At 54.4% G+C, this 22318-nt stretch overlaps 9 protein-coding genes across 9 annotated transcripts; 5 read left to right on the forward strand and 4 right to left on the reverse strand.

The window, feature by feature from the left end:
* Positions 1 to 152: 152 nt before the first annotated feature.
* On the reverse strand, positions 153 to 2756 carry N7510_003900 (pyridoxamine-phosphate oxidase PDX3; the record flags this gene model as incomplete). The annotated part of the gene is made up of 6 exons (XM_056975826.1): positions 153 to 392; positions 543 to 869; positions 1355 to 1372; positions 1504 to 1534; positions 1584 to 2610; positions 2696 to 2756. 6 exons carry the CDS (start codon positions 2754 to 2756, stop codon positions 153 to 155), a joined length of 1704 nt encoding a protein of 567 aa, XP_056835782.1.
* A 741-nt stretch (positions 2757 to 3497) lies between these two features.
* N7510_003901 (pentatricopeptide repeat protein) lies at positions 3498 to 7286 on the reverse strand (the record flags this gene model as incomplete). The annotated part of the gene is made up of 1 exon (XM_056975827.1): positions 3498 to 7286. One exon carries the CDS (start codon positions 7284 to 7286, stop codon positions 3498 to 3500), a length of 3789 nt encoding a protein of 1262 aa, XP_056835783.1.
* A 1318-nt stretch (positions 7287 to 8604) lies between these two features.
* N7510_003902 (uncharacterized protein) lies at positions 8605 to 9066 on the forward strand (the record flags this gene model as incomplete). The annotated part of the gene is made up of 3 exons (XM_056975828.1): positions 8605 to 8725; positions 8787 to 8899; positions 8962 to 9066. 3 exons carry the CDS (start codon positions 8605 to 8607, stop codon positions 9064 to 9066), a joined length of 339 nt encoding a protein of 112 aa, XP_056835784.1.
* A 2562-nt stretch (positions 9067 to 11628) lies between these two features.
* N7510_003903 (class I SAM-dependent methyltransferase) lies at positions 11629 to 12865 on the forward strand (the record flags this gene model as incomplete). The annotated part of the gene is made up of 2 exons (XM_056975829.1): positions 11629 to 12024; positions 12074 to 12865. 2 exons carry the CDS (start codon positions 11629 to 11631, stop codon positions 12863 to 12865), a joined length of 1188 nt encoding a protein of 395 aa, XP_056835785.1.
* Positions 12866 to 13818: 953 nt separating this feature from the next.
* erg8 (phosphomevalonate kinase) lies at positions 13819 to 15308 on the forward strand (the record flags this gene model as incomplete). Its single annotated transcript, XM_056975830.1, has 2 exons — positions 13819 to 14138; positions 14201 to 15308. The coding sequence occupies 2 exons, from the start codon at positions 13819 to 13821 to the stop codon at positions 15306 to 15308; spliced, it is 1428 nt and encodes a 475-aa protein (XP_056835786.1).
* Positions 15309 to 16178: 870 nt separating this feature from the next.
* N7510_003905 (uncharacterized protein) lies at positions 16179 to 17122 on the forward strand (the record flags this gene model as incomplete). Its single annotated transcript, XM_056975831.1, has 3 exons — positions 16179 to 16770; positions 16831 to 16914; positions 16965 to 17122. The coding sequence occupies 3 exons, from the start codon at positions 16179 to 16181 to the stop codon at positions 17120 to 17122; spliced, it is 834 nt and encodes a 277-aa protein (XP_056835787.1).
* Positions 17123 to 18279: 1157 nt separating this feature from the next.
* N7510_003906 (proteasome maturation protein) lies at positions 18280 to 18939 on the reverse strand (the record flags this gene model as incomplete). The annotated part of the gene is made up of 2 exons (XM_056975832.1): positions 18280 to 18795; positions 18937 to 18939. The coding sequence occupies 2 exons, from the start codon at positions 18937 to 18939 to the stop codon at positions 18280 to 18282; spliced, it is 519 nt and encodes a 172-aa protein (XP_056835788.1).
* A 318-nt stretch (positions 18940 to 19257) lies between these two features.
* N7510_003907 (mitochondrial 37S ribosomal protein uS12m) lies at positions 19258 to 20083 on the forward strand (the record flags this gene model as incomplete). Its single annotated transcript, XM_056975833.1, has 3 exons — positions 19258 to 19714; positions 19843 to 19943; positions 20018 to 20083. 3 exons carry the CDS (start codon positions 19258 to 19260, stop codon positions 20081 to 20083), a joined length of 624 nt encoding a protein of 207 aa, XP_056835789.1.
* A 779-nt stretch (positions 20084 to 20862) lies between these two features.
* N7510_003908 (glycosyltransferase family 15 protein) lies at positions 20863 to 22229 on the reverse strand (the record flags this gene model as incomplete). Its single annotated transcript, XM_056975834.1, has 4 exons — positions 20863 to 20927; positions 20986 to 21274; positions 21323 to 22108; positions 22182 to 22229. The coding sequence occupies 4 exons, from the start codon at positions 22227 to 22229 to the stop codon at positions 20863 to 20865; spliced, it is 1188 nt and encodes a 395-aa protein (XP_056835790.1).
* Positions 22230 to 22318: the final 89 nt, after the last annotated feature.

Raw genomic sequence — 22318 nt, forward strand, 5'->3', positions numbered from 1 at the left:
GCTTAAACGGCGTTGCTATCCATCTACGACGTTCTAAGGAGTAGCTGAATCCTGTAAATCCTCGTTGATCAAACCCACAAAATAAGCAAGTGATCGATATTATGTAGGTATATGCTGTAACCAAATTAACTCCCAAACGACACAAACAGAGATCAACCGCTTTCCTCCCGCATCCCAACCAGAATACACCCAGCGCCCATCATCGCAGCTCCCAGCCACCACAACCCGCCCACAGCCTCCCGAAACACCAACATGCCCAGCATGGCGGTAGCAAGGAAATTCGACGAGGTATTCGTGATGGACACTTTCGTCGTTGAAGGGCCAGCAGTTAGGGCGCGGGTGAAGAGCGCCCACATAATGATGTTGCAGAGGACGTTGAGGGCGAGGCAGATCTATTTCCCAATTCCCAATTGATTAGCTGGAATTCTCTAAAGCGAAGATGTGATGTAGGACTTGGACTTGATTTTTAGAAGAATGGAATGGCAAAGAAAGTAAAATGAAAGGATAGAGGAGAAGAAGAGACAAAAAAGGGGAGTACATACCCCCCTCACGACCAGCTCCAGAAATGGGGACTCCTCCGCGCCGAAGAGATGCGCGACTGCTTGCGCGAAGGCGGTAGTGTGGGTATCTGTTGTTCTGGCAGTGGAATTATGGTTAGCTGTTTTGGTTGCACTTTGGTCGTAGCCTGGATTGCGTACAGTTTGGCGAAGAGCCCGTTCAGCGCGGCAAAGGCGCCGCTGGCGATTGCGAGGAGGATCCAGGGGGAGCGGACGGTGGTGGTGGTGGTGGGATGGGCAGGCGGAGGAGACATTTTGTGGATGTTGGATGTCTAGATGGGGAGGAATGGCAGGCTTTGGGGGATATGAGGCCTAGGGAATGTGGTTTAAAGGCGCGAAGAGATGAGGTGTAGCTCGAAAAAGCGAGGTTGGAGAGGGTTGATGCCAAGTTTGATAGATAAGATAAGGGGCGATCTATTGGGGTTCCATCTGGATAGTGACCATTTCTTGGGATGCACATGAATATGTATAGCAGAATCTAGTCAGGACATATATAACTGTAGGAACAGCTGGAGCTTATATATTTCATCAATCCAAAAATTCCAAAAATTCTAACTGAAGATCAATAGCTTCAAAATAAACAACATGACAAAAAGTATAACCAAAGATAGAATAGACATCTATGGGTACACCAGTACCTTTAAGGAACTAGGCCTGACAGACATAAGTGACAGGCTGAACCCCCTGCATAGAGGCACAATTAAGGCCCTCGCAGCATCCTTCACTACATGCTGCGCCCACTACAGGAAATCATCAGCCCTTGTTCTTCTACCTATATTCTCGAAGGACACACGTACCGCCTCCACATCTCTTCTCTACTATGTTTAGCTTCTCAACCGAATCAGCAGATGATGTATCGTATTCGCCATTGTACAATAAGCTTCTTATTCTAGGCTTGTAACCTACAATCCAGGGCCGATGACCACTTTCGCCCAGTAGTACATACAACCAACTCCCCCGATTCAAGGCGACAACCTCTGCAACCGCCAAGTCGCGCCCTCCCCCTCCCCCTCAAGCCTCACATACCGAAACCGATCATGCAATCGACTACGACGACCCTGCCAGAACTCCACAGACTCAGGGACAAGCCGCACCCCACCCCAAAACGGCGGCAGCGGCACATCCAGCTCACCAGCAAACCGCTCCTCCATCTCCTTCACCCTCTGCTCCAGCAACGTCCTCCCATCTTCAATATCTGTCTCGTCAATATCAGCCGGGATATCAACGCAGGGCGACCCCGCCTCCGCGGAAGCCTGCAAGCGCGCCACGCTCTTGCGCCGCTGACGCTCTGCCAGCTTTTCTGGGTCTGCAGACCACAGCTCGCGGCTCTGCCAGCTTGCCCATGCGCCGATCTGGCTGCCTCGTTCGCGCGTGCGCCAGTACATTTCGCTCTCAGAGCGGCTGAGCGGTTCGAGGAGTCCCTCCACACGGACCTGGCGCTCCGTACTCGCCCAGCTGAATGTCAGCGCGGCCCATTTGTTGCCCATCTCCGCAGCCGGTGCCTTGGATGAACCATCCTCCTGCCCAGGTTCCGGCATAGCTCCCAACACATCCCCTCCCCCACCATCGGCAAGCTTCCCAAACACCTGCCCGCCCTTCCCCTCACGACTCCCCCAATTACTATAAACGACCCAGCCGCGCTCATCCAATTCCTTGAGATAGACCACCCGCGCACTGACCCGGCCAGAGGGCATAGCCGCCGTTGCGAGCGTGCACGTTTCCGGCGCAGAGGTGGAATGCAGCCGCGGATCGCGGAACCAGGAGTGGAATTGGTGCAAGGGGTTCGTGCCGTGCATCTGAGAGACGGTTAAGGGCGGGTTGGTTACGAATTGGTGTGCTCGAGCGGGGTGCTCGAGTATTCGTTGCTCGGTGGCCGAGTTGGGCGTTGAGGTCTCAGAGCGGAGGGACTCCGCGGCGGCGGCGGGCGTGAGGTGGGATGGAATCGCATGCTGGTGCTGCATCTGGTAGGCTTGCGATTCTGGAGCCGAGAGTTCAGTTGTTTCCGTTCCGCCGACTTTGAGGTCGTGCGTTGGGTCGATGTCGCCTGGTGCAACTGGTAGAGGTGGAGGAGTAGTTGTTAGTTTGAGGAGAAATATGGGCAGAGAGAGAGAGTGTGTGTGTAGAAAGTAGGTACATACAGATCAGCTTCTTGGGCCGACGAGCCTGGTTGTCCATCGCTGTTGCGTCGTCGTGCGCCATCTTGGGTTCTGTTAAGGGCCGGGCTGCGTCACTGATGGAGGAATGCCAGTGTCGAAGGCGGGGTTGGCGGGAAACGGCCCGAATGCGAAGGAGAAGAGTGTCGAGGGTAAGAGTGGAGGGCCCGCGGAAAGAGAGCATTAATTATGGACAGCAATTAACATTCCAACGAGGCCGTGGGTGTACTCAGTGTATGACTGAGTCGAAGGATGTCGTCGGAATACAAGAAAATGTAGTGGGGGAAGGGAAAGAAGCGGGAAGCTACGGAGGATGACGAGAGTCACTCCACATCAGCATCAATCATCAGATCTATACGAGCTAAGACAATGGCACGTTTTGTACAGTTCATTTTTTTTCATTCATTTCCGCGGCAGTATTTGCCGGTGAAGAGTGGGAGAGGGTCTATAAACAACAGAAAAAAATATGGTATACAGATGCTGGAAACACCGTTCCTTTTGAACTCCGGGATCACAACGCCCAAAAAAAAACCCTCGCTGGATGCCAAAAAACCCCAAAAAATCAAAATCAAATCAGACAGAGATATTCCCACCTGGTATACCCATAACCAACCATGACCGCCCTACATGCGCCGGAAACCAAACCACACCAAGGGATCCAGCCCCGGCAGTGAGATGTAGGGGTGATAATGTGTGCATGTGTTTACGTCACACATCACAATGATTGAATCGAATAGTAGTCAGGTCGAAAAAGTATCGACAGGAGAGAGAAAGGGTGAACGGATGTTTAGGTGGAGGGAGCGGTGCCGCCGACCAGATCCATGATCTTGCCGGCCACGGCGGACGGGTATCCGCGCGACATCATCTCCTGGACAATGGTTGAGGCGCTCGCGCGGTCGTCTGCGCCCAAGAATGCGCGGGTCATCGCTTCGTAGGTGCTAGGCTCACGCTTCGCGAGACCGATGCTGTCGTAGATGGCCTTGGCCTTGGATACGCTGCCCTCAGTGGCCCATCCGTGGATGAGAGTGTTGGCGATATACGGGGTCATCTCAACCCTGCGCTTTAGCATGCCCTGGACAATCGCCTCGGTATCTGCCACCCGGTTGTTGGCGACCATTGCCTCGAAGAGGGCCTGGTATAGACACGGCTGCGGACGCACGGTGGGATCGGCCACAACCGAGTCAAACACCTGCCGGGCGCCATCCAAGTCATGTTGCACGCAGCCCTTGGCGTGGATGAGAGAAGCGTAGTGAACAGCATCAGGTCGTTGCCCAGCAGCCCGCATCGACTGCAGGACCTTCTCAGCCGCGTCCATGTCGACCGGCTCAAGCGAAGCATGGGCGTCGATGAGCAACTTGTAAGTGTGCATCGTCGGCTGGATCTTGCGAGCCTGCATGCGCTCATAGTATGCCAGAACCTTGCTGCGGTCACGCTTCGTGGTGAGGAAATACTGGATCATGGAGTTGTACGGCGCGGGCCGCGGCTTGTAGTTGGGCATCGACTCCATCTCCTCGAACATTTCCTCGGCGAACCGCTCGTCGCTCACACGGCACAGAGCATTGACGATTGTTCCGTAGGTGACGCTGGTTGGGCGCACGTTGTTGGTGCGCATCTCAGCAAAGTATGCGAGACAGTCATCAATGCGACGGGCCTTGCCGAGCTTGCCAATCAGGGCGTTGTACAGGAACGAAGTGGGCTCCACGCCCTCCGCCACTGCGCGGTGGAAAATCTTGAGGGCCTCGGTGGCTTCGTCAAAGGTCTTGGTCGACTCCTTGAGAGTGGTGATGTACAACCCGAAGGTGTTGGCCGAGGGCGCAGATCCAAGGCCTAGAAGCTCCTGATGATATTGACCGGCCAGCTGTCGATCACCGAGGGTAAGGCAAGCAGCGACCATGGCGTCGAGAATTGACACCCACCCGTACTTGACAAGGTGGTACGCCGGGTTGAGGGGGACATCGGCCCGGGCCATACCCAAGATCTCGTGCACCGAGTCCATGCGACCAACCTTGGCGGCAGCGGTAATCAGCTTGGCGTATGTGATGTAGCGAGGGTGACGGCCGATACGGCGCATGTTCTTGACTCGGATCATCGCTTCGTTGAGATGGGTCTCGGCGCGGCCGGCTGTCTTCTCAAGTTCATCTGCGATGATGGCAGATCCCCGAAAGTCGGTGGCATATGCATAAGGGTCGACCGAATCCGAGTTGGACGTTGGGGTCGTGATCGAAGTCTCTGCCATGGAGACGGGGCTCTGGCGGTCGGACTGCAAGGATGCTTGGGTCGACCGCTCCAAATGCTCTTGCCACTTCTTGACAACATCCGGCCGGCTGGTGAAAAGCTTTCCGATGGCCTGGTCGATCAGACCAGTCGTGTAAGTGTCCAGGGGAATAGCAGTCGACAGAGCCACATCAAGCATGTGCGCGAAGCGGACCGGGTGAGCAATGTCGAACAGCATGGCGCTGTTGCTAGCCAGCATGCCGGCCTGGAGCTGAAGGGCAAGGGTGAGATCAGTGGGGCTGAGCTGGGAGATGCCCATGGGCCCCAGACTGGCGACAGCGTGCTCGGCCAGAGGAGAGACAAGGCCACCGTTCTCAACCATGGACCAGAGAAGGTTCATAGCCGCTTGAGGAGAGAGCACCGCGGCAGTCTGGATCAATACTCGGCCAAACAGGTGAAGGGTCTCGGTGATCTGCTCGCAGGTGAGAGACGAGACGGCAGCGTCATGAGCAGAAGCGTTCCGGATACGGGCGAACGAGTTGCGGGCCTCCTGTAGGGCTTCTTCGATCTGGCCACTCTTGAGCAATGCAATCGAGTACATGGCGGTCGGCTGAACCATATCCGGGGTCGCCTGACCCACGGTGTTCAACATGATCCACAAGGAACGGGCCGCCGACACATTGCCCCGGCGGACATGAAGAGCCATCAAAGAGATCGCAGGATTCTGCCGAGCATCAGGCGCGGTAGGTAGACGATCGTACGCCTCGGAAGCAGTGGCCAGATCGCCTGCATCGGCCGCGGCCACGCAGATCCGAGAGATGGCCTGATCCCGAGACTCGTCGTGCAACTCCGTCTTGGCCTGCTCCAAGGCTTTGCTGTACTCTCCAGCGTCTAGCGAGTGCTGCACGAGAGCATCTTGGACGATCACCGACTCGACGGCGTCCCAGCGAGCCTCGCGGTTCTCCGTAATATCATCAAACGAGGAGCGCACGCGATCGAGGAAGTGAATCGCGCCCTCGTTCTTCCCGCAAGAGAGATAGGCGCGGATCAAAGCAGCATAAACTTGACCGTCCAGACGCTGAACGATGCTGAACACTCCATCGTCGTCAGAAACGGCAAGACTTCGGTACTCGTTGTAGCATTCCACGGCGCTCTTGAGATCGCCGCTAGCCGCAAACGCATCGATCATAGACGGGAAGATGGTAGCATGGGGAATCACCTCCTGCGTCTCCATGTGGGCAAAGATGCGGATCATGTCCTCCACCCTGCCTTCTTCAGCACATGCGATGATGAGGTGTCGGTACATCTCCCGCGGGAACACGAGCTCGGCATGACGGGTCGTGGCGGTGTCAAAGAGTTTCACGGCGATAGACAAGGAGTGATCCTCGGCCAAAATGTCGCGCTCCAATTCACTCGACTGCAGCATGAACTTTCCGGGCTCCTCCATTCCACCGAAACGGACCCGCTCCTGCTCCAGCACTTCCTTGGCCTTGATTGTGTCATGCGCTCGAGTCACCAACAGCTGGACCAGGGTCTGGTAGGTATCTTCGTCGGGAATTACCCTTCGACGTAGCATATCCGAGTAGACATCGAGCGCCTTGGGGATGGCCACCACGGCGTCTGGATGAAGTCGGATGGCAGCGACCAGGAGGGCATTGTACGCCTCCACTGTCGGGGTCAGCCCGTCCTTGAGCAAGGACTCGAAGGCACCCGGAATCTCTGCATAATTCTTCTCCGTGGCCAGCTGTGCAATTCGACCCGAGGCGGTCTTGGTCGCGTCAGACACGGGGTCCGAGGCAACGGTCTCTTCGACTGCGGAGTCCGCAGTGGCCTCTGTCGCCTCCAAAGCCTCCTCGGCCTGTGCCTGCTCCTCCTGAATCTGAATTTCTCGAGCCACAGCTTCCTCCACCTGTGCACTGACATCTTCATTCACAGCCGCCTTGGTCAGATGGGGCGGTACGGACTCGGACCGCGACTCTTGCACGGCATGGTCGCCCTCTTCCACAGACTCGGGCTTCCAGCCGATGCGCCGCTTGAACTGAAACTGTGTCCAATCACTGTCATCGCCGGTCTGCTGCGCATGCTGCCAGGCAGCGTAGTACGCAGCTAGACCGAAGTCACCAGACCCGGAGCCGCCCTGGCTAGCCTTGGCGCCGGCGCCGGACGAGCTGGACGCGTTCGAGAAAGCATTCTGTAGCTGGGTGGTGCGGGAGAACTTGGCCGGTGTGCAGGCGAGGTTGTTGAAAGTGGTGGACGACGCGTAGGAGGACTGCGACGCCGCGACTACCGACTGGGCATAGCCATGGGTAAAGGCTTTGGCGAAACTTTGACGCGCGAGATGGGTGAACGGCTTGAACACCATTTATCTAGCGGGGGACCTCTTCAGAGTGAAGAGGCAACGCTACACGCGGCTGTTAGTTTCAACGATCTCGGTGCGAGGGAGGAGCAGTCCGTACGTCGCACTCAGAATTGTATCTAAAGTGCAGGTTCATTGGACGACACGTGAGTCGCCAATGAACGCGCTGAGGGCGGAAGGGAAGGACAGTGTGTGTCGTAGCGAGGAAAGAAGACCTGTGTCTCAGCACCAGGTCCAAGGATTGAGGATGAAGGAAAGAAGAGGAAGGAACAAAACCAGGCAGCCAACGGTAAAAAGTTAAAAGGAAGGAAGAGATGGAGGGCACTAATGTGTGGGCCCCTGACAGCAGCGAAGTCCCAGGGCCGATCCGGAGAAGGGCATGCAGGTATCGCTACTTCCACCCTTCTACAGACTTCTATGGGACCGCCCGTACCAGTACCTCTCCTCCGATTATCTGATCGTCCATCAACACGCGCCCGGTCACTGGTACCTGTGTTTGTATGCAGCGACACGCGCTGATGCAGGTACCCAGTACCGACCTGCATTCCATCCGCAGGTCAGGTGGCTATTCGCGGCTCGGGAAGCACCCGCCAATCACAGGATGCCCACGCCTGCATGAGTCACGCTGGCTCCGGTTCATTTTCTTCGGAGCTGCGACACGCCTTCCCCGGCGGTCTCTCGGGAGCCCGACTGCCCGAGCGGTACGATCTGTCCCCTCGGGGTTAACGGTGTTTTGCTTCATCCGTGGACAGTCCGAGAGGGAGTGAGGTATTTAGACCGCCCACGGAGGGTTACGGACGAAGGTCAAGTCAGCACTAGTCAGCCTCATGATGTCAGACAGCCATTATGAACACGCTGGCATCCGCTGCAGCAACCATCCTGGTCTTCGGGATGGTTATGGCTGCCCGGGGTCACGTGTGGCTCGACTACCATATCGGGAGGATGAGGTAACTGGACTCATCCGTTGTGATTGATCTGTTTAAGCTTCGAACCAGATCGGCACCAAAGATCAGAGGCCGAGCATGTAGACCGCGTCTAGCCACCTGCGACAAGATGTCGGATGTCGTAGACCTCATTCCTGTTGCCACCGCGACAATAGCAAAGTGCTGAGATCGCGCCGTCCACGGTTGGGTCTGCCCGTTGGAGACAGCCCGTCGATACCCAGTAGACGTGATTGGAGGCCAAATCGTTGAAGAACTATACAACCCCAGAAGTCATTGGGCTGACATCACCATGACTACCTGGCACCTTCAGCACCGCAAGGAAAAGCAATCGATTCAACGACTTCAGAAGTGCAACTGCAAGCATAGCTGAACAACCCGCAATGTACTCTGCCCTGATCAGACAAACCATCAAGCCCTCGGGGCTGCATATCACCAGGCTCGCTCGCGCCAGCTTCGCTGACAAAGTTCAATCACGTACTCCTCCCTCCGGTGGAGATGAATGTGAGATGCCACATCTAGGTATTCGTCGCCACTGATAACTGATGAAGCTCTTGGGTTTCAGACTTTGTGACCACCACTTTCCCCGACGATTTTGAATCGTCGCCCTTGAAGCCCGATGCCCAGGGTACCAAGACGAATGTGAAGGGATTTAAGGAGGCGATGCATGAAGCTTCGGTGGGGGTTTCTGACATGCTGTACTAATAGACGTTATGCTGATAAGTATGTCTACTCAATAGGCTCAGGCGAAACAGGCGCAGTCTCCTGCAGCGCAGCGTGCGAAGAGCGAAAAGGACAAACTTCCATCAGAGATGGAGAAAGAACCTGAGTTGGATGAGATGTGATTCATGTAGTTTTGTCGAGGGGCAGCGAGTCTTAACGAAATTGGATAAGTAGATAGTTGTATATTTCTTGGCTTTTATGTCCAGTATAGTTGCACCATATTTCATGAAAGTAGAATATCCATCAAATTACTAGTATCATTTTGTTGACGGAGAATCTTATGGTAACTTACAGCGATGATTCTTCCCGGCGGTGCAGCCTGCCGATAAAACTCAATCCTTCCTCGGACATCACGCCGACGATGAACCCCATCGTCGATCAAATCCATGTCGCTTGGGAGCCGATTTTGGCCTTGGCGCTGACCATGGGGAACAGGGCGTCGCGAAGGTATCCTTCTCATTCGCCCAGCTCACCCAAATAAACAGGGACTGGTTCAACCGTGAATGGTATCTGATCTACCTCCCATCCCTCCTCCATGTGTGGAGGAAGCCAGCCCTCCGTCCTTGGCTCATGCGAGACTCGGAGCACCCAGCGCAGGATTTTCATCCTTGCACAATCCGAATACAGTAGTACTGTAGTCCGATCAGTGCCCACGGTCACGCGAGCGATCCGCCATGGGGCATGCCGCCGACTGTACATACATATACCTCCCACCGCTGCCTGGATTTGGCCTAATACTTCCGTGACTAAAACCAGAAACGACTTCCGGCCCCGTTCCGGCCCCGGGTTTGATCGGCAGGGCTGAGCCTAGATGGGACTATCATTAATAATTCCCCTCCGCCGAAAGCCTCACGTCAAGAGGGGCTGCTGGCCGCTATGAGTCACGCAGAACACGCGATCTGGTACCTGGTTGCGCGATGCCTGAGCGGGAAGGACAGCCCGCATTATTTCATCATCGCCGAGAATCCATATCTCGTGTTGACGATCTGACCCACTGGTTACTCGCTGTACTCATCACTACTGTACAGTACTCTTTTGAACACCTAGAATCATACTGGGCCTGATTTCTAGTTTAGACTGGGTCGATTTGTAGAGCAAAAACTAGAAGAGAAGCAGATATGATAGTATGCGTTCACCCCACCGCATGCCGAGCTGTAGCTTGCATCATGAGCACCCCTACATAGTACATAGCGTCAAGCCACGGCTTGTCTCACTACTAAAGAATAAGAAAAGCACCCCTGTAAGAGGCGTGAGTCTCGATCCGCGGAAAGTGTACAGAGTATCTAATGCCGCAGAAGCGCTGCATTACTGGTTTATACAGCGTAATCCTCCGGCCGTTCTTCGGACGGAGAAGAAGCAATGCCAAGAACCCAGTACATAATCCTTTCCTCTCGTTCCTCTTCACTAACCAGACCGGACTCGGTAGAGATGGCAAAGTTACGCGAATGGAGCAACTTGCTCAATTTAGACCTCCCCACGTGATCCACCGGCCCATTTTGCCCTAACGAGTATCAAAACGGACGGAAATACGGAATAGTGGTCAGGGGTCTGCTAGCCGGGTCTGTAGCCCGGTGACCTGACGATCATATGGTGGATCTCATACAATGGGTCTTTTCCGTCCTGTTACACAGTACTATTCAAGCAACCCGTCACCGAGTTAGACATGACAGACGTAGACAGGCAGTTCGGACTAAAACCCGACCCGGGCCCACTTGGATTTTTTTCTTTTTCTTTTTCTTTTTTTTTTTTTTGGCGAGGTTAAAATGCAGACAAAATACAATGTAGAGCCCCGGATCGGTGTGCCATGTGCTCTTCCCTTCCTACGTAGTATAGCCACCACACCCGTGCCAAGTGGCCGAGTATGAATTCATCCGCAGAACCCACATGGAACGGGATGTCAAACAAGGCAAAAACGGCCTGTCAAGTCCCTGCATACCATGTTGCAGCGCGGGGAGCGCGCGAGAACTAATAGGAACCCGAACAAATAATTTCCGTTATCGCAATGGAGCCCGCGATCCGTTATCACAATGGCCCGCGGGCTCCTTTTACATGTGGCATGCAATGCACGTTGATGTGCGATTGACCACGTTTGAGGGAGCATGGATACTAAACGGAGTATTCATCGTCGACGAACGTGCCCCCAGTGGGTCTGGATCGTCGTTCCCATGACGATGCTCATTTCCTCAACAGTGCCGGTCCCGCGTCATATCTGCTGGTTAACTTATCAGTACATATCTCATGAGTAGACCGCCCAAAAGACCGCCCAAAGGACCGCCCAAAGGCCCAATCTCACGCGGAGGGTAACGGAAATTGGAGAAACCGGAAGAGGCAAATAGGACTACTGATTAGAAATTATATGGGTATTCCGGAAGGTTAATGCTTGGTTCGGGCTTAAGCCACTGCCGGAGTACCCGGGACGGGAACAAGCTTCCAGGTCTGGTGACAATCCACACTCACGGCGACATCAGTCTTGGCGAATGGATTTTTCTCTTGACTCGGCGGAGATATTTCGCGATTGCTTATAAATGGTACCGGGGCCCGGTCTATAACTAACTTTGAGCGAGCTCAAGCCAAATAAAGTACACCGGCGTCTTCCTCTTACAACGCTACTCCTCCATACATACTAACACTCTTCATTTTGTTCGCCCATAAAATATACGGTATATCCTGTACAAAGCTTCATCATGGTGTCACAAACGTTGTTGGAGACACCGCGCCATCCTGGGCGGAGCGAGCGTGGCTCCGAAAGCGATAGCTCGTTGGACGAGATCGCGCAAGAGAAGCACAAGCTGATGGTGACCGGCTTCGCTCTGGGAAAGCATGCAAAGGTTCTCGACAAGTCCGCGTCACCGAAGCGGTGGAAGTCTTTCTGGACGTCATTCCGCTACCTGGCCAACCTGACACCTAAAGAAGTAGATGACTTCATGGCATCATACGTCATCTACAACCTCGACTGGTCCAATGAGCAGCAGATGCAAAAGGAACTGGGCCCTGACTATCAAGAGATTGTGGGAGACTGTCTTAAATCTTACTATGGGGTGTTGAATCACCTCTGTGCTCTGGGTGATGTTGAGAAAATGGTGAGCGAATCGCTTAAATCTCTAAACCATTTCCACTAACCTGGGATAGTACATCCCGCCATGGATGAGCCGTAAGGCCACCGTTCTGGAGAACCAAATTCTGTACGAGCGATCAATTGCGCATGACGTCGCCTTGACCGCCGGAGATAAGGTGCTAGATCTGGGTTGTGGCCGTGGTCGGGTGGCCGCTCACATGGCGCAGTATACCGGAGCGCATGTCACCGGCCTCAACATCGACCCCAACCAAGTCGCCCAGGCCAAGACCTTCAACGAAGAGCGCGGTCTGCAGAACAATTTTATCACCCAAGATTTCAACCGTCTGCCGCTACCCTTTGCCGACGAGAGCTTCAATGCCTTCTACCAGATCCAAGCCCTAAGTCTATGCAAGGATATCCCTGCACTCTTCCGCGAGGTCTTCCGAGTAGTCAAGCCCGGTGCGCGCATCTCACTGCTCGACTGGATCAGCCTGCCGGCCTACGAGCCAGAGAACCCAGAGCACGCCGAGCTCATGCGCCGCGTCAAGCCTCTGATCGGCGCCGTCGGCACCCCAACCCAAGAGAGCCTGGAGAAGGCGCTCACCGACTCTGGGTTTGAGATCGTGCGTTCGGAAAACGCCAGCATCGACGGCCTGCAGGCCCCGCTGATTGACACCGTTGATGTCTACTTTCGCACCCTTCGCCAGGTCATCCTCGGCCTCGTCAAACTCCACGTCCTGCCCCGCCACTTCAAGACACTGATCAACCGGCTATGTCTGGACGGACAGGCTTTCGTCAAGATGGATAACATGCGTCTAGCTACTACCAGCTACAGCATCATTGCGCAGAAGCCCCGGGGAGTATAGAATCGGAGTATTATTTTTCCCGACAGGTCCCACGGGAAAGATGTGGGTGCGCGATCGATCCGGCGATGAGTAGCAGATAAACTCCGATCGCTTGGCTGAATCATAGAGTTGTTCTGGCCATTCCCCGGATTGAGCTGAGCAAGATCGCAAAGTCTGGATCGAACTTTTGCCGCCGCTTTCCCTCTCGCCTCGTCGCACCAGGACTTATTGAACGATCAAGGCAAATACCCTGTACAGTAATCACCGCATTAGATGGTTTTGGGAGTTTCCGGCTGCTTTTCTAATTTTTTATTTTTTTTTTCGGGTTTTTTCGGTTTTTTCCCCCTGAAACGGTTTCTGAAGATCTTTTTGAGGTTGTTGGCAAGCAGTGTTACAAGTGTTTTCGTGTGTTTTCTCATGGCGTTGCGGAGGATTTCATTGTCAATACCAAGCCATGCAGCATACCATTTGATTTTGGTTTTTCTGTTCTTTTCACTTCTTGTTCTGTCCGGCTGTGTTTCGATGGGGGTTGTACAGCTTGACGCAGCCACCCGATCCAGCGGCTATGTTTTTGTTTGCGAGATAAAAAAGCCACTGCGACCCAGGCACTACTGACAGCTAAAGATCAAAAATATCATAAGCAAATACATTGGAAATCACTGCATCCATTCGTTCAATTTCAACTCTGGAAGATTTTAGATAAGGTTATGACCAGGTGTCAGTCAGTCTGTGGCAGGCTCGCGCGAGGGAGATCGATATATTTTGCCGTTGTGTACATCAACCAATTTGCACTCCACATCCACCCCACCACCCTCACGTTCTTCCCTTTCCTCTTCCAACCTCTGTTCGTTTGGAAGGGGGTATTCACCATTCAAAGTGACTTGACTCTTAAAAGCGCAAGCGACCCAACTTCCGCATCCCCAGCTGGTCGTCGTGAGTGAGTGCGGGGCATCAGCTCAGCTCCCCCAATTTCAATGACCCCCTTTCGATCGGTGACGGCATTGTCCGCCCCTGGAAAGGTCCTTCTCACCGGTGGCTACCTCGTCCTCGATCGTAGCTACACCGGTACCGTTTTTGCACTTGACGCACGCATCCATGTCATCGTCCAGCAGTTGAGGAAGGGTCACCACCGAGACCCCGCCTCGCCAAATTACACCCGACCAGAGGCCGGCGCTCAGGAGGCAGAGGATACTGTCATTGTGCGCTCCCCACAATTCGTGGACGCAGTGTGGGAATATGGTATACAGCGCTGTGAAAATGGTGGGGGAATTAAGGCGGTCCAGAAAGGCGAAGGGTATGCGACCTCGGGGGATTTTTGTTGTTGTGTGCATAAACTAATCGGAGATGACATTGCAGACCCCGGAATCCCTTCGTCGAGACCTCGTTAAGTTACGCTTTGACCTACATCAGCTACGTCGCCAACTCCAAGGACTTTGGATCGCTCATAATCACCATCCTCGCCGACAACGACTACTACTCTGAGACGGCTGCTTCCAAGGGCCCCGCATCCCGAGCGCGCGGGGGACGATTTGCCAACTTCGGTGTTCCTCTACAGGATGCTCATAAGACTGGATTGGGCTCGTCGGCTGCGCTGGTGACTGCGTTCGTCTCGGCTCTGGTCATCCATCGCACCATGCACGCAGACGACCTCGGCGCGGGTCGCGACAAGCTCCATAACCTGGCACAAGCGGCACACTGCGCGGCCCAGGGCAAGGTGGGATCAGGATTCGATGTGGCCGCTGCCGTGTACGGGTCGTGTCTCTACCGACGGTTTTCGCCCGCGATTCTGGAGGCGGTTGGCGATGTGGGCTCTGCAGGGTTCGAGGAGCGGCTCTTTGCAGTAGTCGAGGATGCCGACCCACAACATCCCTGGGACACCGAGTGTGTGGATTTTGGGATGCAGCTCCCGCGCGGGCTGCAGATGGTTCTGTGCGACGTTGAATGTGGCTCGCAGACACCTACGATGGTCAAGAAGGTCCTGGAGTGGCGGAAGAACAATCGGAGCGAAGCCGACGTGCTTTGGGCCAGCCTCCAGAAGAACAACGAGTGTCTCCGGCAGGAGCTGAAGCATCTGGCCCAGCATCCTGACGCCAACCCCGACGGCGATTTCTCCGAGGTCCGTTCCTATGTCCACCGTACGCGACACCACATCCGCACGATGACCCGCCTGACGGGCGTCCCCATCGAGCCGCGTGTGCAGACGGAACTACTCGACGCCATCTCGGAGATTGACGGTGTTGTCGGCGGCGTGGTGCCTGGTGCTGGCGGCTACGATGCCATTGCGCTGCTGATCCGGGACGATCCCGCGGTGATCTCCCGGCTCAATGAGAGCTTGACGAATTGGACGAGCTCGGTAGAAGACGATTTTGGCGGGAAGATTGGCCATGTGCGCCTGCTGGGCGTGCGGCACGGGTCTGAAGGAGTGAAGAACGAAGTGCTGGATCAATACGCCGGCTGGCTCTAGACCCTCGAACGCCGACAGTGTGTTTCGTCGGGCAACCTGCAGCAGGCAACATGCACGCAAACGCCGTGTCTCGGGTGTGAGCTTGTGGGTTTCTCTCTATATTCCTTAACAATACCCCATTGCCTACATCTTTTTTCTTATTTTCCTATGCCCTCCTGCATCCAAGCCCCTCCAGGTGGTTGTTTATCGCGCATGCCGGACTGGGCCGGAGCAGTAGAACTCGAGACGCCCGGGGCACAGGCCGTTGTGTTTGGAGGGCTCCGGGGCGAATGAGATTAGCGTGAGTGAGCAGCATTGAAACCAGTGTCAGTAAGCTTGGTATATGCAGCCGGTGTCTTGGCCCCCTCTAGTGTTTCCCCAGATTTAAGAAGGGGAATAAAACGGTAGTATGAGGTAAATAATAATAATGTTTGAGACTCCTAGCCTTCTTTCGTAGTGATTAGTTCGTCCTAGGCAGTTCAGTATTACTACTGTTTGATGTGGTTCAGTCAGTCTTTGTCCGCCGCCCGTGTCTCGCCCGACTGTGTCTCCTCCCCCGACCACTTTCTCTCTCTCTCTCTTTTCCTCTTCCTCTTTCCCTCTCTCCAAGTCCTTCGTTTGGTGATTGTACTTGGCCACCATCATCACACTTCTATTTCTGTACAGAACCTCTCCACCGTGTGCTCCACCGGGCCCAAGTCTGTCACACCCATTCATTCTTCCCGCTGGTCACAGTCTGGATCCAGCCGACCGAACCGACCACATCTTCCTCTCCACCTCATTCATTATTCGCTCACTCATCCCCTACCACACATCCCCCGTTGACATTTCTCCCTTCCCATTTTCCTCCCCAGGGAAAATTGTCAACTAGTGATCCAGGGGCATCCCGCCATGTCTTCCAGCGATCACCCAGAGTCCGGGGTGTCCGCCAACCCCAGCGACGAGCATCAGCTGGGGCCGACCACTTCTCCGCAGGCATTGCAGCCGCAAGCTCCACCGACGCAAGGCACATCTGCATCTGTTCCGGCCACATCAGACCCGGTCGCTGACACTCCCGCCTCGACCATCCAAGCCGACGAAAACGCTCAACCAGGCGACGCGGCTGCCGCGAACCACCCCTCAGCCGGTGGCGAAAGCGTCGCCCCCGTGACAGCAACGACCACAACCCAGACCATCTCGACTTCCCCCGCCAACGCTGATGTTCCCCAACCCTCCAATGCACCCTCAATGGATGTTCAAGAACCCAAGCCTGCTGTAGACCTATCGTCCGATCCCTCGGATGATGTCGAGGAAGCGAAGGAGGTCGAGGAGGATGCCGGCCCGTCGCTGTCGATTACCCTGCTGTTGACCACGGGCTCGCGCCACCCGTTCACAATCGATGGGAAGTACTTGCGGAAGCGCTCCGTCAATGTCGAGAACTACGATCCGTTCGCTATGAGCGTCTACACATTGAAGGAATTGATCTGGCGAGAGTGGCGATCTGGTAAGCTGGAACATCAAGCAGGTTAACGATAGTGAAGGATATGCTGACGACTGCTGTTAGATTGGGAAACCCGACCTTCGTCACCAAGTTTCATTCGATTGATCTCGTTTGGAAAGCTGCTGGATGACAAGTCACCTTTGGCCGGTATGTTCGTTATGGTGTAAGCAATGAGGTTGGGCTAACAAATTGCGCAGACTTGAAGTTCAGCCGGGACGCACCCAATGTCGTCCATATGACTGTGAAGCCGCAGGAGATGGTCGAAGAAGAGGACGCCAAAGGAGCCAAGGCACAGTACAGCCGGGAGCGCGACGCCAGCGAACGCAGCCCTGGATGCCGCTGTGTAATTCTATGAGCGATTTCCGCGGACTCACCTCCTGAACCCCAACACTAAGGCTCCTCGATCTTCTTTCACCTTTTGTCACCTTCTTCCCCGATTCTACTTTTTATTGCTTTGCGGCTACAGTCCCATCCTGCCTGGATGCAGGATCCGATATCAACCTGATCGAGCTTAGCTACAGCTGAGCATGAGCGCTCCGGAAGCGGCGTTTGGATTATTTTCGTCTGCCTGGCTATCTGCTATTTCTTGTTATTGTCCTTTTTTTGGGCCTTCCCTTGCATCTATCGATATGATGACTGTCTTGTTTGTTCAGTTCTACTTTTGTCTCGTCTGCGCGCATCAGCTTCCATCCACACTTGTCTATACATGGGACACGATTCTCATCATTACTGCTCTGCCCGGATGCTTTCGACCTTTTGTCTTATTTTCTTACTTTTTTTGGGTTGCATCCTCTCCCTCCCGCCATTCTTACTGTCTCCCCGACCTTCCTTTCCCCCCCTCCCTTCTATATTATATACCCCCCGCCGCCCATCCAATCCTTTCCAGCATCATTCTCCTTATCAATTATATGGCCTGTGTTGAATCAGTGTATCTACAAACCTTGCCCTCCTTTGACAGTATTCTTTTCGGTTGCTTTTGCGGTAGATGGTAGATATCTTTTGTAGTTAGGTGTTCCCTGGACCACGTATGGGATTTGATACTGCCGGTCAGATGGAAGAGAATCCTGCAATTTCTGCGAGTAAAGGAATGACACCATTCATTGTTCGTGACATGAAATATATCCCTTCAGCGGTGTGCCAGTCTGTGGTCTCTGCTGCTTCTGATAATGGCAACTTGGGTGATGGTTTTGCTGAAGATGATGGAGCTGGCGAGTGATACTTGTCGGACAGATTATACTAGTCAATCTGTAATTGAGGCAAGCATCAGCCACGTCTGCTGTAACATGCCAATTCGAGGGTTCCAGAATTGATCATGACCTTGATAGGAGTTGCAACGCCTGAGTGAAGTCGCCAGAGAGGTATCCCTCTCATCCACACCATCTACCTGGCTTACGAGTTGAATAGAAGCAAAACGGAAGAAAAAATAAGGAAGGAAGGAAACTAATTGAACACATTCAACAGATCAAACCTAAGGCAACAGGGTCATGGTCTAAGAAATACATCCCACGACAATCAATAATCCATCCTCAAGCGCTTCTCCATCTCATCATGGAAAGCAGGCGGCTCCCGCATCTCATCCCCGGGAAAGACATCCTCCCAGGCAACATCCGCATCCCTTCCCCCCAGAACCAGAATATCCTCATGGACATTACCACCCCGACACCCGCCCAGCACAGCAGGGCGGAAAGTGCTATCACGTACGATCTTCAGCTCCATGCCGCGGCGCACAGGCTCGGCAATGCCGTACGCCCGTCGCAGACCCTCCATCTTCAGGGCGTCCTGCGTTGCCCGCCAGGCGAGCAGGCGGGCTTCTAGCGGGTGCGTCGAGGAGGCGGTGGTGTGGCCTGACGAGGTCGAGGAGGCGTGCTCAGTTGCTGGGAGGGTTATCTTGTTGCGTAGTGTGTCTGGCAGACCAGGGGCCGAGGGGGCGCCCTTTGATGGGCGTGGTGCGACGTCCGGGCCTGCGAGCCGGGTTGTCGTGTTGCTGGTTGCGTTGCGGTGGGCGGGTTCGGGGGCGATGAGGAGGGACTGGGAGGTTGATTAGTTAGTGGTTTATGTTATGGGGAGGGTAGTGGGTGAGAAGAGCAGCGAGACGGGGGTGTGTGCTTGAATTGTAGGATCGCATGATTCGGGTTGATGTCGGGGTTGGTTGGGAGCTTGTTCACTTACCATGATGGCGGTAGGGGAGGAGCTGGGTTGTTCTGAGGGCTTAATTCGATGATCCGGTAGATGACGTTCAGGTATTGAAGCTCGGTGTAGCCCCTATAGGAGATGGAAGGACGACGGAGCAAAGTGATGGGGGTGGGAAGACAGTAAGTAGTAGCTGGTGCTGACGATGGCTCAGGCAGACGAAGCAGCGCGCGTCCAGCTTCTCCGGCAGCCCACGCACTCTAAAGACGTAGCTCGCTCACGTGACACGATGCCAATTATTCCGCCCCGATGAATCTCGAATCTTTCCCCAGTCGCAGCAGCACCGTCACCACCACCACAATGCCCCAATTAATCTCGCCCCTGGCCCTCCGGGCCCTGCGGACGATGATCCAGCGACCAACAACATCACCCACGCCCCTCCGCACCCTCAGCACAACCACCACATCTGCCTTCCGCCGGCCAACCACAGCCACCACCCCCCAGATCCCAGCGCGCTTCACCTTCCAACCAACGCTGCGCACCCAAGCCGCGCTCCTCCTGACCCTCTCAACCCGCCGCACATTCACCTCCTCCCCAATTGCGCGCGCAACCTACAACCAGGTGCGCCGCGGCTGCCGGACGGGCCAGCGAGCGCGCCGGGGCTGCTCTCCTGCGCTGAAGGGCCACCCGGAGCTGAAAGGAGTGTGTCTGAAGACTGGCATCACGAAGCCCAAGAAGCCTAACTCTGGGGAGCGCAAGACGGCGCGTGTGCGTTTGAGCTCGGGGAAGGTCGTTACGGCTTATATTCCTGGTGAAGGTATGAATTATATTCATCCTCTCCTCCTCCCATCTCCTCCCTCCTCCAGAATAGAATAAGGAATTGGGTGTTCAGTATGGAGATTCGAGTGAAAGTTTTAAGAAGCTAATTTGGGATTTCATTTCAAGGTCACAACATCCAGCAGCACAGCGTTGTTCTGGTCCGCGGTGGGAGAGCCCAGGATTGTCCCGGTGTGAAGTATACTCTGGTTCGCGGCGGCATGGACCTGGTATGTCCCTTATTTTTCCTTTCTTTGGGTTTCCAGGGTTTCTATATGTTCCCAGCTGACATGTCTTTGTTTAGGGTGGTGTCGGCAGTAGGATGACGAGTCGTTCAAAGTACGGGACCAAGAAACCCAAGACCAATTAAGGGGATTTGTTGAAGATGACTCCTGCTTTTCTGCGTTGATTGTGTGGTATGGTAGGAGTGGTGGTCGTTGGAATTCGGGCTCTCAGCCGACGACTGGAGGTGTGGTGTTGGACGGTGCCAGGGAATAACGAAAGACTTGGATTACTTGGGTCCTCCTCGTGATATATGTATTATGGCTATATCGAGCCATCTCTTCTCTTTTGTACTTGGGCATTTTTTTTTCTGTAGACAAATGTATCATTATACACACCTACTCTGGGTATAAAGTTCTACTAGACTTGGCAAATGTATTGCATTCATTACTAAAAAGGTAACATTTTTGGAAATAGAACTCTAGAAGACCCTGCCGACTCCGGACGTATGTTAACCCATGCAACCAAATACACAAAAGAGTATCAAACGCCATTAGAAACGCGACGAGCGTAGATAATAAAACATGGCAGACATCGAAGAAGCGTGTCTGAAGGGAAAAAAAAGGTGCAGCACGTTTGAACCTGGGATTTTTGATGCACCGGTAAAGGAATCGAAAAAGGGCCAATAATCAAGGTCTCGGCACGGCCGAGACCTGCGTCCCTGGTTTTCTATTTTGGTTCTGGATGGGAATTGACTCTCGTCCAGCGGTTTGCACGACGATTGCGAAAGCGGTGGACTAGACCAGCCGCGTAGGCCATGCAGGTTTGAACCCAGAGCAGCGAACGAGCGCGCGCGTTGCGGCTGATGGCGAGGATAACGGCGCCGATCAGCAGGAGGGCCAACACCACACGGCCTACGGCAAGGAGTCAACCTTGATCTTCCGCGCCGGGTGGTTTCGGCATGTTGTTGATCTCGAACCAGCGGGAGGTGCCTACATAGCATGTTAGCTGCGTGAAATAATAACCAACAAGACAGCAGATGTCACTGACAGGAAAATCCTCTCCAGTCAAAGTTGTCGCTTGCTTTACAAGTGCATCTCAAATCCAGCCTCATTGACTCGGTGGTTGGGCAATGTGTGAATGGGACATGGAAGTAGGCGATCTCGTCGAAGAAGTGGATCTGCTCCTTCTTGAGCAGCAGACTGGCGGCAATGGAGTGAACGGGTGCATCGCCCCAACGCTCGTAGAAAAAGCCGCCTTCTTTATCCAGCAACTCGAAGAAGTCCATGTACTCCTTGCCTCGCAGCCAATCCAGGCTGCCGATTTCAAAGTTGGACCACTAGGCAAAGTCAGCAAGTCGGTCGACACAGTACCGAATATCACTTACGAAGTGGCACCTGTTGAAGGTGGCGCCGCCATCATCGCTCACGAATTTCAGCGCGTTTCCTTCCGCAATGTGTTCCGGGTGCTCTGTCATAAACTTCCGGACACTATCCCACAGAGTGGGGATGGTCTCCATGTACTCCTGCAGACTGATGACGAAGCTGTACTTCTTGTCGTTCTCCTTCATAAACCGGAAGGGGTCAAAGGGGAGATCACAGAAGAGCTCGATGCTGGGCTCGACACGCCAGTAGAACTCATACTGTTGCATCAACTCGTGGCGGAAGAAGAACCCCGATTCATAGCGGCACATGTGGCGGTAGCTCTCCGAGTCGCCGTAGATGATCTTCTTGCGGCCCATCTCCTCGCGTGCCTCCTGGGCCTTTTTCTGGTCGATGAAATCTGGGTACGACCAGTGTTCTTTGGGGATCTTGCCATAGTGGGCCGTGCCGGACACCAGCGCGGTGGTGAGCGTCTTGAACTCGTCATCAAAGTCCACGTCGTTCAGGAACACCCAGTCGTAGTGGTAGTTGCGGTTGAAACGATCTTCCACCGATCGAATGGACCTGACGAGATCCCACAGATCGGCGTTGCGAGCCAGGGTCACAAAGGTCGCATTCACGCGGGCGGCCGACGGTGCGCCAGCGCTGATCGGGCCGTAGCTTGGCTTGGTGGGTTGTTGCGAAGGGGGCGGAGCTGTGTCGTGTTGGGCGGGGCGGCTCAGCTTGGGAAGCGCGGAGGTATTGGGGATGGGGATGGAGGATCTTGAGACGAAGAAGAAGACGGCTAATCCCTAAAATGGTGTTGCACGGTTAGTTCGATGTGTTGATCGCCACTAGGCAGGCGTCCATCACGAGGTAACTTACCACGGCCGCGAACAGCAGGTACCGCGCATATCGAGCGGAACCAGACATGATGGATGGAGGATAGAACAGATGGAAGAAGAGAACACCTGAGGTCGAGTTCAAAAGGAATGATGCAATCGACACGGGCGCAGTCGATC

Source organism: Penicillium lagena (assembly GCF_028827675.1).
Source record: "Penicillium lagena strain IBT 129212 chromosome Unknown utg000002l_segment0_segment0, whole genome shotgun sequence".
Taxonomy (NCBI): Eukaryota; Fungi; Ascomycota; class Eurotiomycetes; order Eurotiales; family Aspergillaceae; genus Penicillium; species Penicillium lagena.